General features: G+C 64.8%; 1 protein-coding gene across 2 annotated transcripts in view; it reads right to left on the reverse strand.

Moving 5' to 3' along the window:
• Positions 1-10822, reverse strand: part of SHANK1 (SH3 and multiple ankyrin repeat domains 1) — a 34663-nt gene extending 23841 nt beyond the window's left edge. For both annotated transcript variants that reach the window (XM_040978333.1, XM_040978335.1), the window contains exons 1-13: positions 10565-10822; positions 10269-10472; positions 9994-10065; positions 9206-9314; positions 8890-9041; positions 7899-8066; positions 7494-7610; positions 4044-4121; positions 3855-3921; positions 3396-3726; positions 2874-3067; positions 480-593; positions 292-367 (exon numbers count right to left, since the gene is read on the reverse strand). In XM_040978333.1, the coding sequence (XP_040834267.1) occupies positions 292-367; positions 480-593; positions 2874-3067; positions 3396-3726; positions 3855-3921; positions 4044-4121; positions 7494-7610; positions 7899-8066; positions 8890-9041; positions 9206-9314; positions 9994-10065; positions 10269-10472; positions 10565-10822 (1940 nt within the window). The remainder of the gene's footprint in view (positions 1-291; positions 368-479; positions 594-2873; positions 3068-3395; positions 3727-3854; positions 3922-4043; positions 4122-7493; positions 7611-7898; positions 8067-8889; positions 9042-9205; positions 9315-9993; positions 10066-10268; positions 10473-10564) is intronic.
• Positions 10823-16287: the final 5465 nt, after the last annotated feature.

Consider the following 16287-nt stretch of genomic DNA (forward strand, 5'->3'; position numbering starts at 1 on the left):
GACCCTACTCCTACAGGGTCTGCAGCCCCTCCCTTCCAGCACACCCGGCCCTAGCCCTGGAGGTCTGCAGCTCCTCTCCCCTCCCCAGCCGGGCTGTCTGCAGTGGCTGCCATGGACGATTCCAGGTGAGGCTGCCCCACCCCTGGCTTGCTCTGCCTTCTATCCCACCCCAAGAAGTGAGTTTTGAAGCGGCTGATGAGCCCAGAGGCTCGGAGGAATAGGAAAGAAGACACAGGAGTGCGAGCTTGGCGGAGGAGACCGGGCAGGGATCCAGGATGGCAGGGCATTTACCTGGGGGCGTCGAAGCTGTCGTAGGAGCCCACGGTGTAGTGCCGGAACAGCCTCTTGGCCTTGTCGCTGCGGCTTTCTGCTGTTGGGGGGAGGGGGCCTGACCTTGAGCCCTTGTTTCCAAGACCACCAGTCCAGCCAGCCCATCCTCCTGCCAGCACCCACTTCGTGCCCCCAGGGCCCCTCCTCACCTTGCTTGCCCTCCTGTGAGCGGTTGGCCACTTCCTCCAGGCAGTCCGAGGGGAACCAGCCGACGCGACCTTTGACCTGCCCCTCCCAGAAGCCTCCTTCTCCGATGCTGAGCACTGGAGGTACAGAGATGCAGCACTGTCTCCGTGGAGCCCCCCACCCTGACTTCCCGTGGCTCCCAGCCCCTGGGGCACCTCTGGGAAATGCCTGAGGAGTGGGCAGGAGGCTGGCAGGGGACGCGCAGCCCTGTGGAGGAAGGGGCGTGTCCTGTTCATGACACACACCTCCCAGAGTGTGTGGGGGTTCAGGACAGGTCAGTATCACTCTCCTCAGGTCTACCATTCTCCCTACACCGCTTTCAGGTTAAGCTGTACCCCGCCCCACCCCCTCACCTCTGCCCTACCAGCTCCCAAAGTGCCCTTGCCACTTAATCCTGGTTCACTTGCTCCCAGACCCCTCCCCTGGCTCAAGGATGGAGAGTCCAACCTCCAAGCTGTGTCTGTTCCCCTGCTCCATGTCAGCCATTTAGCAAGCCACATGCTTAAGCCAGAGGTGGACGAAAAGGCTAGTTGGTGTTTATCCAGCCCTGTGCTTGGCGCGGGCTGTGTGGAGAGAGGGTGGGCACTTTCATTATCTCCATTATAGAGATGGGAAAACCAAGTCACTGGGAGCCAAGGCCATTTGCTCATGGTCGCAGGGCTGGGAGCCGGCAAGCCCCAGTTAGCATGCAGCCCAAGCTGTTTCCAGACCATTCCCTACCCCAGGGCAGCCCTGAAGGCGTGCATGTCTGCTTCTCACATTTCCCCTGCCTGCCCCATCCTCAAGCCTCGCCAGGAGGCACCTGCTGGAGATGAAGCAGCTGAGGCTGACACACAGCAGTCCCGGTGCTAGAGATGGCTGAAGCCACCCACAGGGTGCTTCCCCCACTGGATCTGGGGAGGTGTTCTAGGCCAAGGCCTGCGTGCGTGGCTGTCTCTGCCACAACCGGCTGAGTTCACTGGTCGGGAGCCCACTGAACACACGCTGAGTGGGTGCTGCTCAGAGAAGTCAGGTCCCAGGGCGTCACTGCCCAGCACAGCTCTGCCTTCAGGGATCTCCTGGGCTGGCAGTAAGTGGAAGTGTGACCAGAGCAGGCCATCTACAGAGGATCAGCTGGGCAGAGGGGTGCTGGAAGGGGTGCCACCTGGTCCAACACCTAAGGGTCCCAGGCACCAAAAGCAAGAAAGGGCTCTGGCAGAAGGGACAGCAGGTGTGGGAGCTTGGGATGTGGAGGCGCCAAGAGGACAAGGTGGAGGTGAGAGCAGACAGGTCAGAGGTGAAAATGGGCAGGTGGGGGTGGGCACAGGTGAGAGCCAGCAGGTGGAGTGACAGTAGGCAGGTGGGGGCAGGCGGAGGTGAGAGCCATTTGGGGGCTTGATTCTGGGTGCAGGTGGCAGTGTGGGACTGGGGCCCTTTTAACAGAAGGGTGGCAGAACGGTGGGTCAGGGTGTCCCCTGCCCATGTGACAGTGCTGGGTTCATGGCGTGTGGGGACGCCGTGGCCTCAGTGCCCCCCCAACCCTGTGTTCCTCTCTCCAGGGGTGAGCAGCCAGGACACAGATCTGTGCTTGGCTCCCGTGCTGAGTTCCTGCACTTGGTCATCCTGCTCGCTCACTCAGTCCCTCCCTCAGCAGGTGTGCGCTGAAGGTGAAGGTGCTAGATTTGGGCCCGGGGAACATAGAGACCTAAACCTTTGCTTGCAAGAGAGACCACATAATACACGCCCCCAACCCTGAATCAGCCCTTCAAGCCTCCCCCCCAAGGCTAGGTGCGTCCCCCGCACCTTCTCTAGGCGCCAGCTGCAGGGCAGCTGGTGGCAGGACACCTGGCCCTCGGAGGCCAGCAGGGGCCAGTGGCTTCTGTAACGGGCTCCTCTACAGACCAGGTCGCCAAGGCCCAGAGAAGCCATGTGCCTGGGGCCACCTTGCCAAGTAGTGGTGGTGCCCAGGGTAGAAACCTGGCTGGTCCCTCTTCCGGGCAGCCTGGACTCTGGTAAGGATCCCTCCGTCTGTCCTCCCATTAGCTCCAAGATCCCATGCCACAAGGCACCCCTCTGTCCACAGCCCCCCGGAGTAGCCCCTTGGAGGCTCAGAACCTGGTTTCTCAGAGAGCTGAACCCTCATGGCAGGTGACAGAGCTTTCACCCAGAGCCCGGAGGAGGTGCCTGGGCTCCACCGAGTTGCCCAGTGGGGTCCGTGATCCCCGTTCCCCGCCCTGGGAAGGCCCACGGGGGCTCCTGAGCCCACGTAGGTGCAACGCGCCCACCATGGCCTGCTCTTCGGCAGGGGAAAGGAGAGCGGCTGCTCCACCCGCTTTGTCTGCACCCCGCCCACGCTGGTCACGCTCCGCCCAGGTTACCTTTGATCTTCTCGCCTTTGCTCAGTGAGATCTCTCCCTCGCCTTGGGCCTGGTACGACTTCACAGCCATGAAGGAGCGTCCGGGCACGGCCGAGTACAGCTTCCGCCGCCTGCCACGGCTGCCCAGGGAGCCCCCGGGACCCCCGGAGCCGCCGGTGCCCCCAGCCGGGCCTTCCCGGGGGGTCCCGCTGGAGCTGTGTACATAGAAGGCATGAGAGGCTGGAGGAGCCTCCGAGAGAACAGGGTGGGGGTCCTGCCTGCCTGGCTGCTCTCCCAGCCCCTTCTGCCGCCTCCCTGGTCTGGCTTCCAGGAGCTGAGATGGGCCCATGTCATCTCCTGGCTTCCGCTGGGCAGGGTCTAATTCCTGCACCCTGCTTTCCCCGACCCCCTTCCTTTGCCTCAGGCCAGGCCTGGAGGGACCCCCCTCCTCACTCCCCTCCCACCTCAGCCAATCCTCAGGGACCCATTCCCTGAGCTCTGTGGGATCTGGTCAAGGTTAGGGTGCTGGTGAGCCTGCCTCACCTGGGCCGCCCCCGGGGCTGCCTCTTGGCTTCCTCGGGGTGTCTTCCTCGGGATGGGGAGCGGGCACGGGCACCGCGAGGGCTGCTGGCGCTCCGGAGGGTCCCGCTGCTGACTTTGGTGCTGGGGGCTGAAGGCTGCGCTGGGCCCTGGGGTCCCGGAGCTGGGCCGGGGGCCGCCGAAGACGAGGTCCCCGGGGCTGAGAACACCATCCAGTCGGGCAGTGCCATGCTGGTGTCACTGTTGGCCCGTAGCAGGGCCGGGGGCACTGTCAGCCCTGCGCCTGGGGGGCCCCGCCGCCGCGCTGCGTACTTGGGGGACTCCTGGAAGGGTACTGGGAAGCCAGAGAGGAAGATGGGGAGGCAGGAAGGAGAGAGGCAGAGAAGAGAGGGGAGCCTGGGGTCTGGGTTGACTCCCCCGGACACCGCCCCACCCCGCCTTGCCCAGCTCCTGCTCGCTCACCCACGTCCTGTTCTCGGTGATTTCGGATCAACTCCCCCAACTCAAAATTCCCAGCAATGACGGCCACCTGAAGGCAGAGGGGACAGGGAGCTGGGGGTGGAGGGTGTGTGTGTGTGCCTGGAAACCCTGGGGTCCTCCTCGTCCCGCACCTCCGCCCTGCCTCCTGCCGTGTCCCCACCCAACCCAGACCTGGAAGGGAGTCTGCCCGCTATTGTTCTTCACGTCCTTGTTGGCCCCTCTGTAGAGCAAGATCCGGGCGCAGGTCTCCTGTGGTGGCACAGGACATGGGAAGGAGCCCGGGGTCAGTGTGCTGAGGGAGCTGGGAGGACCTTGGCTACACCTGCACTGCCCAGCGTGTGCAGGACACACCCTGGGCCTCCAGGACGGGGCGTGCAGAAAGCTTAGATATCCTAAGTGAGGCCGGAAGACTGTGGCTGCCACAGGTGCAATAATAAGAGCTGCTAGAGCGGAGGTCATGTGACAGGGCGTTAGGAGTTGAGGTCCCCTTGGGTGCTGGGGATATGGGTGCCCTGAGGGTATGGAGAGGCATTCCTGCTTCCAACCGCTAGAGGGCACTGCCGCAGCCCTCCGCTGGGAGCTGACCACTAGGGGTGCTTACCCCCCACCCCCAGGGAGGGCGGCCACCCCAGCCCCCGAGGGGCAGTGCACACTACAAACCCCGCCAGACCCACGAGATTGCAGCGACCTGGGTCCTTACACTGGGATGCACACATACACACACAGATACTCCAAGCACCCACGTACGGACCAGGTCAGTCCCACGGCAAAGCCTCAGCCTTGTCACTCTGCACACCACCTGGGGCCCCCAGCTCCATCCCCCTTCATGGACATCACTGCTGGACTAAACCCTTAGGTCTCGGACGCCCACCCAGCACGGCCTGGCCTTCACCCATCTTTGAAAGCATCTTTGCCACCTGCCCTGGTTCCCACGCTGGGCTCTGCCTTCCTCTGCAGGACATGCCCCAGGCCCTGCAGCTCGGCCTCTTCCCTCCCTCCCTCCCTCCCTCCCTCTCTGCACAGCTCGCTCACGCCTGTGCCATTTGTCCCATCTTCCATGCCATCTCTCTGGCACCTCTACCTGCAAGTGCCCAAATGAGGTGTGGAGGGTGGGGACGAGGTCTCAGGCTCCAGCCGTCAGGAACGTGCCTGGCGCCTTAAGGAGGAAACAATTTAGGGGTGTCCTCCCTGCTTGCAGGCCCCCAGTTCGACCCACTCTTCTGACTCTGAGCATGCTAGCAGGTGCCAGGCACTGGCTCCATCCCATCTGTATAGGACAGGTACAGAACGGGCTCCAGGTGCACCATGTCCAAACTGGCTTTGCAAACCCTGCGCTCCCTATGGGACCTCTGATGGCCAGGGTCCCTAACACTGGACAACACAGTGGGCATGTGTGTGCCTCCACGTGCACCTGCTGTGTTTTCACTTCTGGTTTTGCAGATGTGCCCACGGACACACACACACCCCCCACAGCAGGGTTCCCCGCTCCCCATTTCTGCAACCCGCTCTCCCCGTGGAGGAGAGCCCCTCCCTGGATGCCTGTAGAGCCCCGTGCTTCTGCCGCCCTCACACCTGCCTTGTATATCGCCACTTTGTTTACACGTCTGTCTCTTCCTCTCTCCTGCCAGACTGCCAGCTCCTTCCTCCTCCCCCCCCCCCGACTCCACTCTCCCCAGGGCGGGCGCTGACTCCGAGACCCACTCGAATTGGGCACTGAGCACACGGTACGTGCTTCAGAAAGGATGAGAAAGTGGAGTTGAGTCCGACCACATGCAGTCACTGAGTCGTTCAAGCTGCTGCAGCCAGCACACACCTGCTCAACGCGCATGGTCAGGTACCTGGTGCAAAGCACACACCTGCTCAACGCGCATGATCAGGTACCTGGTACAAACCCAAGGGCAGCTGATCAGCCATTCATTCACTCATCCATTCATTCAACAAGATGAATCCAGACCTACCTACTGTGTCCTCCTATAGAGGAGTCTGTAAGACGCCCCCGCCCCAGCCTTGAGGCACTCACAGCTTGGACATGGGCCTGGCTTTGTCATAGCTAAGACAGGTGCGCCAGGAAGTCAGGAATGGACAGAAAGAGAGGTGAGCTGACCCTGCCACCCCTTGTCCCCGGGGAACTGGACAAGGCTGGCGTGGGGGCACACACCGAGAGGCACAGAGAAGCACAGAGCCAGCTCCCTGCTGCTGTGCCTGGGAAGGCAGTGGAGCAAGGCCCGAGTGCCTGGCCCCTGCAGCCATGCGACCCCAGGGAAGCTGCTGGCTCCTGCCCTGATGAGCTCTGCCACTTGGGGAGTGAACCAGGTGGGACACGACAGATCTGTCTCTCCCTCTCTCTGTCCCTCTGCCTTTCAACTAAATAAACATATCTTAAAAAAAAAAAAAAACAAACAGAAGAAGATTACAATGTAGCCAAACAAACAAACAAAAAGAGATTACAATGTAGCCAAGGAGCTGGTGGAAGGTAGGGGGGTGCCCTGGGCAGGCTGAACCAGCCTTTCCTGCTGCAGGCACTCTGCTTCTGTTCATTTCACAGATCCCGGGAGAGGGACACCAGCGGTGCCTGCCCTGTGGCTGTCTCTGGCTCAGGTGAGCAATGCCAACTCTTTCTCCTGCCCAGCCCAAGGCAATGGTAGCGATGGCCGTCAGGGCCACCTCCCACTGCGGGAGAATGAACCTGGTGGGGGTGGGGTGGTGAGGGCCTGACCCGTGAGGTCTGGGGTGTCCTCTCTCTGGGGACTGGCAGCAGCAGCAGTGCTGGGGGTGGGTGGTGCCAGCACCCAGCCCTCCCTGGGTGCCTCCCTGAGCTTGCTGCCACCAGGCGCGCGTGGCGCCCGGCCAGCTCCTTGGCACTGCAAGTTCCCAGGAGGCAGAAGGGGGCCTTCCGGGAGGAGGGCGGCTGACGCGTCCCTGGAGCAGCTTTCAAGGACACAGCATGGAGACCCGGGTTGGGGTCACCTGCCACTGTAGGGGTTACAGAAGTCCTGGCCCTGCTGGTGGCTCAGCTCCAGCGGCTCAGGAGAACCCTCCTGCCTGTCTCTGCCCACCCCTTCCTTCCTGGAGAACCCCTGCTTGCCACCATTCAGGCTCCTGGCTAAAGTGCCAGCTGATGGGGGAAGCCCTGCCCAGCTCTGGTCCTTTTCAGGGGCTGTGCCTTCTCTCCTCTCTTCATGGTGGCTGTAGCCGATGGCTACATGAACAGATGGGAGTTCCCACAGGGGCTGCTCTGCATTAAGGGTAGGGATGGCGGCTACCCCAGCTCACCCTTGGGCCCCAGCACCCAGCCCTGGGCATCACCCCAGGGAAGGGGTTCAGTGGGCATCTGTGGAATTGGGGTGGGTGAGAGGATGGATGCGAGGATTGTAGGATGGGTGAAGGGGGGAGGAGAGACGGAGGGAGGAAGAAAGGACAGAGGAGGGAGGAAGGGATGAGTGGAGGAAAGGAAGAGAGGGCAGTGAAGAAGCAGGGGTCAGAGCAGGCGCTTAGCGCATGGCAGGTGGTTGGGCATGGGCAGTGAGGGTGGGCATGGGCTGAGCACGTGGGCTGGGCGTTGGGATGGGCAGTGGGTGGCGGGCAGGGGCAACAGGTGCGGGCTGGGTTTGGGGGGCCAACCTTGTTGTAGAGGGCACATATGTGCAGGGCCGTGTTCCCGGAGGCGTTCTGGGCTCCAGGCTCCGCCCCATAGAAGAGCAGGTGTTCCAGGTGCTGGGAGTGGCCGTGCTGGCAGGCCTGTTGGGGGAAGGCACTGCGTCACAGTCCCACCCCCTGGCATCTGCCCAGGTCCACCCCCAGGCACCCAGGAGTCCCTGCTGCTTCTTCCCCTCCTCTCTGGGGCCTTGTTTGCTGCTCTTGAGGTGATGGGTGGGTGGGCACCAGCCCAAATGCCCATCACTCAGAGGCCCAGGCAGGCCCCAAAGAAACCCATGCCCCCCACCTGTGTCTGCACCCCCCACCATCACCATGTTACCTTTGGGACCCAGCTGCCCCCCGCCCCACCCTGTGGACAGGCTGGGGTACCTGGTGGATCTCCTGCCAGCCATTCTCGTCGGCCACCCCCAGCTGGGCCCTGTTGTATAGCAGCAGCTCGCAGCAGCGGGGGTCCCCCCCAACCATAGCCGTGTGGAACAGAGGAGTCAGTCCCCGGCGGTCCTTGTAGTTGGGAGAGCCCCCGAGGTCCAGAAGTGCCTAGGACGCACGCAGGGGGACAGAAAGAGAAGGAGTGGGAACAGAGGATGCTCCCGTTAAACAGGAGTCCCGGGGACCTCGCCGGCCCATGGCACCTGCTTTTCCATGGCGCCCCTGTGCTGGGCCCTCAGCTCCCTGCCGTGGCAAGGGGCTCCAGAGAGCTCCCCGGCTCTGACCGCCTTCCCAGCCTCCCTGCCCACCCCCACCACCATGGAGCCCTGGGATGAGTCACAGAATAAGTCTGCCCATCCTGCAGATGGCTGTGGGGGACCAGCCTGAGAGTGGCATGTGGATGCAGGCAGGTACTCCTGCTGCTGACGTTAGGACCAGGAACCTCAGGGAAGGGGGCACAAGAGAGGGCACACTGGGTGATGGTGTGTCGGGGCCCAGCCTCGCTAGGGCTGGGGGCTCAAGGGGCAAGGACAGGCGCCCCCATCAAGGGCCAGCCCTGGGCAGCACTGAGCATGTCCAGTGCCAGCTGTCAGTGTCCCCAATGGCCTTACAAATGTACGGCCAGCTTGGAGGCCACATGTTCTGCCAGCCCCACTGGGTGCACCTGCCAGCCCGGAGACAGGAAGCTTCCGTCTTTGGGGGTTTTCACAGCACCACAGAACCCATGGCCACCAGGTTGGACAGGGTCGAGGGGCAGTTGGCTTAGAGTCCCAGGTTCCACCTGAGCCCACGTGCCTGCTGTGGGCTCAGCTGGACACCAGGGGGCAGTGCTGCTGGGAGCAGAAAAGGGGGAACTGGGCTGGATGAAGAACCAAGCCACAGGGAAGGAGGGAAGGAGGATGTGGAGGTGGGTGGCGCCTGGCAGCCTCACCGTGAGTGCGAGGCAGTGGCGGGCACACGCGGCCTTGTGCAGCGCTGTCATGCCATCCCGGGCCCGGAAGTCGATGTGGGCCCCGCCCAGGCACAGGGTTCGAATCACCTCCACGGAACCCTCAGTCTGGGCCGCCAGTGTCAAGGGAGTCTCTGGGGGTGGGAAACGCAGAGTCATCCACCAGGTCCTTCAAGTCCCAGGACCCACACCTGCCACGACCCCAGACCTGTGACCTTGCTATGGCAAAGGACATGGGGCAGGGGTTGGACACATCTGGAAGCAGCTGCTTCCTGGGTCTGCAGGCCACTCCCCCTACCTCCTGAGTCCGAGTCGTGGTAATTGGGGTCCAGCCCCTTGTCCAACAGCCTCGCCACCTTGTCGGATGTCCCAAGCTGCACATATTCTAGGAACTTCTTCAACCCCGTCTAAACCATGTACAGAGAGAGACAGGGAAGACAGGGTTGAAGGAGCTAGGGCGCAGCAAGCCAGAGGGCTCAGGAGACCGTGGCCAGGAGTAGCGGGGTTCATGCAGACGCCACCCCAGGTTCCGGGGCCAGTGTGGCCCTCAGGTCACCCACAGCAAGCTTGCTAAGGACAGCTACACACAGCCCCTTTGCTGTATGATCCTGGTGGGGTGGGGGCGGAGGGAGAGGAGGCGTGCATTTCACACCCGCATGACTCAGCCAGGACTGGCCACGTGGCACGTGTGGCAGTGTGGTGGGGAGAGACGGCAGCAGAGAGGGGGGACCGGGGCCCAAGGAACCTCTCTGACGGACTCCCAGTTCTCAAGGGGAGGCCCAGAGGTCAAGAACACTCGCACAGGTTCAGCTGGGAGACTCGGCCCACCCACAGGCTGGGCAGGTGCAGGCTGCCCAGGTATGGGACCTTTGGGCTTAAGGAAAGGACCAGGAGAGCAGAGCCGAAGGCCCATGCTGTGGTAGAGAAGGGGCCTCAGGTGCACAGTGGGGGACGGGCAGGCGAGGGCCGGGCAGGCGGGGGGCGGGCAGGCGGGGGCGGGCAGGCGGGGGACGGGGCAGGGCCCGGACGAGGGCGCAGCGGAGGGGCGGAGGGCCGCGTGGCACTGGGGAGTGTGTGGGGCCTCACCTTGGTGTGCAACTTGGCCAGCTGCTTCTCATCTAGGTTGGTCTGCTTGTACACTCGAGTCTTGTACCGAAACTGAGTTCAGGGATTGGAGTGGGGGGAGACACACAGGGGGGTGGTCAGAACGAGGAAGCCCGGGGGGCAGCGGGAAGGGTCAGAGTCGCTTCTGGCGGTGGGTGTGGGGTTGGCCTGGTGCCATGCCGCTGGACAGAGGCAGGGCCACTGGCCGTGGAGCCGCGGTGAGCCCTGGGTGGGGGAGGACGGGCTGTGGGCCTCACCTCCAGGTAGGGCACCCCCTTCTCAAAGGACTGAGGGTACTCTCGCAGCAGCCTCTCCTCCTCCAGGAAGTTGGCGTCGCGCCCCGAAGTGGCCGGCTGGAAGAGGCCATAGTTGAGCACGTCCTGGAGGCTCTCGCTCAGCGCACAGAGCACCTGCTGCTTGGCTGTCCAGATGGTAGCGTCCGGGTTGAAGCGCAGGCATTTCTGCGGGCGAGGGGCCGGGGAAGAGCCCCCAGGTGAGCCGGGCGGGCAGGGGCGGAGGCCGCTGTGTGTGCCGGGAGGGGCTCTGGGCTCACCGTCTGGTGCAGGTCCGGAATGCCGATCCTGAACACCATCATGCTGAAGTGGGCGTCGTTGGGGACAGACATGGAGCGACCTTGAAGGCCCCGAGCCGAGGCCAAGCTAGCAGGTGTGCCGCTGCTGCCCCGGGCCTGGGACCCCCGGGGGCCTCGCCCTGGCCCGTCTGGGGAGCTGTGTGATTCGGAGCCCCCGTCGGGACACTCGCTGGCGCTGTGGCCTTCCTCGTCCTCGCTTGTGGCGGGGCTGTGGGTCATCGTGGGGCCACGGGGCGATGGGGGACGGCAGCATCACAGGCGGCTGAGAAAGGGTGGGACACCCAAGGACGGCAGTCAGATGGGGGAGCACCCCTCAGGAGGCCTGGCCGTCAGGGTCAGCCTTCCCTCCTCCCTGGCTGCAGTGGACAGGAAACAGCCCCCACCCTCCCACACACACACACACACACACACACACACACACACCTGTCTCCTTTCCCTGCCCTTGGCCCTGCTCAGGGGGGCCCCCCTGCGCCCCATTTTGCCGCTGACCCAGCGTGGCCGTGTGTCCCAGAAACCCAAGAATCACCGCGGGAGCTCCTGGCCCACTTTGCGAGGCCACAGAAGAAACGTGGTCGGGGCTAAAATTAGCGGAGGGCAGCCAGGTGGACCGCGGCCGGCCCGCCCCTGGGCGCTCTGCCCTCCTGGCCCCGGCCTGGCGCCTGCTTCCGGGGAAGCCGGGATGCAGCGTAGTAAGGGGGAGATGTGGAGGTGTGACCAGCCCCGGGCTGGTGGCTGAGCACGTGGGCACAGGGGGAGACAGCGAGAGGGGGGCTGCTAAGTTGGGGGTATCCGCAGCAGCTCACAGAATGGCCAGGGGACACCTCAGGGCATCCCCATAGCCAGTGTGGCGAGGACAGGTGGCAGGGGTGTGTGCAGGGGCCTTCAGTGGCTGTCCTGCCCTGTGGGTGGCCATTCAGGGTGCCCTGCTGTGGCCAGGCTTGGTCCTCCCGTGGTTCAGTTCAGAGGCAGATTTGGGGGTGGGGCACAGGGTAGGAAGTAAGGGAAGGGCTGGGGGTGGGCCAGATGCTGGGGGGCCTCAGCCCTCAGGTGGCCCCTCGCTGTGGCTTCTGAGGGTGTGTTTGGGGGGTCTGCCTTCTTGCTGTTTCTCCCCCCATTCCCTGCCCCCCCCCCATATACACAGAGCACCGGAAACCAGAATGTGTGGTCTGGTCCCCCCCCACATGCCAGGCCCGGCTCCCGCACCGTTGCCATGGAGATGGGAAGCAGCAGAGGGGACTGGAGGGGACTGTTCACTTTGGGGGAGTGGGGACGGGTTGGGGGGGGAGGGCTGGGGAAGGGAGAGACCAAATGTGTGCGGGGAGGGGGGGAGGAGAATTGGCAGGGCCGTGGGCGAGCCACCAGCCAGCCACCAGCTCACGCGTGGCCGCAGCGCCGAGCCCGGTCCCCTCCCCACCTGGTGCCGCCCGAGACCCCGCCCGCGCCCTGTCCCGCACGCCACTCGCCCAGCGGGGCCAGCCGCCCCGCGGCCACTCCCCCCTCGGCCGACCCCGGCTGACCGCGGCCCCAGCCCCCCGTTCCCGCCCCGGCCGGCGCCCCTCCCCCTCGGGCCGCGGGAGGGAGCGGGCGCGCTCCGCCGGGGCGGCATGAATCAAACGTTCGGCGGCTAAGAATAGCTGGCACGCAGCTGGTACCGCGACGGGCGAGGAGGCGCGGGGGGTGCGCCCGCGGTGCCAGGGTGCCCCGCGCGCCTGCGGGGGCCGGGGGGCGGCCGGCGTGGCCGGGCGCAGGTGGGGGGACCCTTCCCGGGAGAATGAATGGAGGCGGGGAGAGGCCGGGCTGGGGCGGGGACGCCGCGGGAGAGGGGAGCGCCCCGCACCGCGGGAGGGGGCGGGGGCCCCGGAGCGGGCCTGGGGGAGGCAGCCGAAGGGGCGCGCCGGCAGCCGGGGCAGGCACGCGAGACGCGCGGGGCCGGAGGTGCGGGAGAAGGCAGGGCGGCTCAGGAGCCCCGTGGCCTGCGCCCCGGGCGCGCCGAGGGGCTGGGGAGGGAAGCGGGGTGACCTGGAGGGGGCAGGGCCCAGCTCCGCCCGGGTGGGCGAGGCGGGGGAGTGGCCGGGCGCCGCCAGGAGGCGGGCACCGCGACCCGGTCCTGGGCTTCCGAGCGACCGCAGAGGGCTCGAGCCGGGGCTGGGGGTGGGGGTGGGGGGCGCAGCCGCCCCTCCAGGCTGCGATCTGGGACGGGGCACAGGGGACTGGGGCGTAACCCAATTCGGCGTCGCCCGGAGCAACGCTGCCCTCTGCAACCGCACTTCGCCCCCCGCCCCATCACATACACCCCACACCGCACACCCAGGCCCCGAGCCCCGGCGCGGGGCCAAGGACATCCCGGGCGCCCCTGCCCCCCTCGCCCGCCGCAGCGCCCCCAAACCCCCTGCCCGCCCCCGGCTCCCCGGTCCCCCTTACCTGCCTGGCGGGGCTGCAGAGTCCCGGTCGGCGGCGCCCGCGGCCCCTCCCCCCTCCCCCCACCCCCCTCCCCCCCGGAGCCGGGGGGACCCTCAGGCCATGCCCCACCGCCCCGGAGGGCGAGCGGGCCCGGGGAGGGGGCGGGCGAGGGCCGGGGGGGAGGGCGGGGGGCCCGAGGACCTCACCCCCCCCGCGGGCCGGGCCGGGCCATCCGCAGAGCGCCCCCCTTGCGCCGCGGCCGCCGCGCCCCTCCTCGGCCGCCCCCGGCTCGGTCGGGCCGGCTCCGGGCGCCGCGTCTCCGCCGGCTCTTCCTCCTCCTCCTCCTCCTCCTCGTCCTCGGGCCGCCGCCGCCGCCGCCGCCGCCCGCTCCGCGCCTCCTCTGCCACCCTGCTCGCTCTCGCGCTCTCGCTGTCTCTCCCTCACCCTGTCTCTCTCTCCCTCCCTCTCTCCTTCCCTCCCCTCCCTCCGCCCTCTCCCCTCCCTCCGGGAGCCGGCAGAGGAGACATCGCCCCTCCCCGCGCCCCCAAACCTCGCCCATCCCGCCGCACCGCCGGCTCCGCCCCTCCTCCCCCACCGCCGGGTCCCCAAACCTGACTCCACCCACTCTGGTCCCTGTACCCCTTAACTATGGGGTTCTGCCCCTAAGCGTAGAACCCCAATACCACCCAGGACGCGCCCTCCCAGGGTGCGCCCTGCCCCCTTCACACACAGTTGGGGGCTCCTGGAAATAGATGTGGCCGGACGACACCCCCAAATGGGACAGAGAAGGTGGTGCGGTCCTGTCCTATCCACCCCCCCAAACTCCCTCTCTCTTCCCTCCCCCCACCCCGGGCACAGGGGCAGACGCATGTGGACACCTCCAACAGGCTCCCACTCCCCCCACGCAGGTGCGGCTACGAGCTGGCCCACCACTCAGGGCCATGCCCCCACATGCACGCATGCCCAGCTACACCCATGTCATTCCAGCCCGCCGCCCCCACCTACACCCGGCACCTCCGGGGTGGGGGGTGAGTGCCTGCCTCCCTGGCCCCCTCGGGCACTTGCAGGGCCACACCCCGTGCACCCACACACACCATGGCCATTCTCCAGATCGGAAAACTGAGGCGAAGTTCCTGGCAGTGCGAGGTCGCCTGGCTGCGAGGACAGGGTGCTGAGCACTCACCAGCCATTTCCCTGGGTCCTCAGCACACGTGTGTGCTGTGTGTGTGTGCATGCAGTCTGAGTCCGAGACACACCCACTGAGAGCCGGGGCAGCAGTGTCCCCTGAAGCTGGCTTCCGCCTACGGGCAGCACCTGCAGGGCTGCCAGCTGGGCACGGGCTCCTGCAGGGGGCAGGTGTGGGCTCACCTCCAGCTGCAGGCTGAGTGGGAGCTGGAGCCAGAGGCTGCCCAGTCTGGGCTGGAGGGGGAGGTATGGGAGTCTCCCTCCAGCAGCCAGCAGCCCAGGTGGGGAACAGCTGGGCCCCGGGCAGGGAGCATCTGCCGGTGCTGCTGGCACCTCGGGCAGCCATTCGCACTCCTGCCCTATGCCATGGCCCTGGGTGAGGGGGCTGCAGCCTCGCAGCAGGGGGAGGCACCTGAGACAGACAGACAGCACCCAGGCCCTGACAGCCCCCTCCCTGCCCCCATCTGGACTTTTCTCGGAAGGCTGTCCGGATGCCTTGGGCTCCCCCAGGACGTGTGCCCTGCTCTGAGTAGCAGCCGGAAACCCTGGCCAGCTGCCACGGCGCTGGGGACCTCCCGCAGGGCTGCTTCCCCTCAATCGTTGGCTCCCCGGAGCCCCACGTCTGCTGGCAGCAGCGGCCGGCTGGCCAGGCTGAGTGAGTTACTGGGGAGGAGTGGCACAGCTGCCCTGCTGCTCCCCTGCCTCTGGCTTTGCTGTCTCCCCTGGGGTTCCCCGGCCGCAGTCTCAGCCCCAGGGCCTGTTAGTCACCTTCCTCCTGGCACCTACTGTGCGGTAGCTGCTTCTCCATCTAGGTAAGTAGATTAAGCCGCTGCTTACGGTGCCGGCATCCTATAGGCTGCTCCACTTCTGGTCCAGCTCATGCGCATGGGGAAGATGAGGGCAGGCCAAATGCTTGAGTCCCTGCGTCCACATGGGGTCCCCTGATGGAGTTCCAACTCCCGCGTTCCCAGCCGGGCCCAGGCCTGGCCACCTGGGGGAGTGAACCCATGGACAAAGCATCTGTGAGTCTCTGTAATTCTGCCTTTCAAAGAAAGAAATAAATCTTAAAATAATAATAATAATAATAGAATCCCCGGGTTGAGTGTGGTACTCTAGCAGCTGACATGGGCGCTGGTTCTAATCCCAGCAGCTCCACTTCCCATCCAGCTCCTGCTTGTGGCCTGGGAAAGCAGTCGAGGACGGCCCAAAGCCTTGGGACCCTGCACCTGCGTGGGAGACCCAGAAATAGCTCCTGGCTTCGGACTGGCTCAGCTTCAGCCATTGTGGCCACTTGAGGAGTGAACCAGCAGATGGAAGATCTTCCTCTCTGTATATCTGACTTTCCAATAAAAATTAAAAAAAGAATTTTAAATAGAATTCCCATCTTCACTGGTAGCCGGTGCATGTAAATAAACAAAATGGTGCCTGTCTTGATCATATGGAAGATAAAATGGAGTGCTTTAAAACATTTTTGTCTGAAAAAAAGATTTAGAGGGCCCGGTGCGGTGGCCTAGTGGCTAAAGTCCTTGCCTTGCACTTGCTGGGATCCCATAAGGGCGGTTGGTTCATGTCCCAGTGCTCCACTTCCCATCCAGCTCCCTGCCTGTGGCGTGGGAAAGCAGTCGAGGACGGCCCAAGGCCTTGGGACCCTGTACCCGAGTGGGAGACCTGGAAGAAGTTCCAGGCTCCTGGCTTCAGATTAGCTCAGCTTCAGCCATTGTGGTCACTTGGGGAGTGAACCAACAGGAAGACCTTCCTCTGTCTTTTCTCCACTCTGTATATCCGACTTTGCAATAAAAAGACAAGGAGAGACAGAGAAGAAGATCTTCCGTCCACTGGTTCACTCCCCAAGTGACCCCAATGGCTGAAGCTGAGCTAATCTGAAGCCAGGAGCCAGGAGCCAGGAGCCTCTGCTGGATCTCCCACGCGGGTGCAGGGTCCCAAGGCTTTGGACCGTCCTCGACTGCTTTCCCAGGCCACAAGCAGGGAGCTGGGTGGGAAGCAGGGCTGCCGGACACACACCAGTGCAAAATGGAGTGTTTTAATGGAGTAACACGTGGAGGGGGCGGCGTGGTGGTACACTGCGTTAAGCTACAGCC

This window comes from Ochotona curzoniae, unplaced genomic scaffold (assembly GCF_017591425.1).
Source record: "Ochotona curzoniae isolate NIBS_2020 unplaced genomic scaffold, NIBS_Ocur_1.0 contig_2861, whole genome shotgun sequence".
NCBI lineage: Eukaryota > Metazoa > Chordata > Mammalia > Lagomorpha > Ochotonidae > Ochotona > Ochotona curzoniae.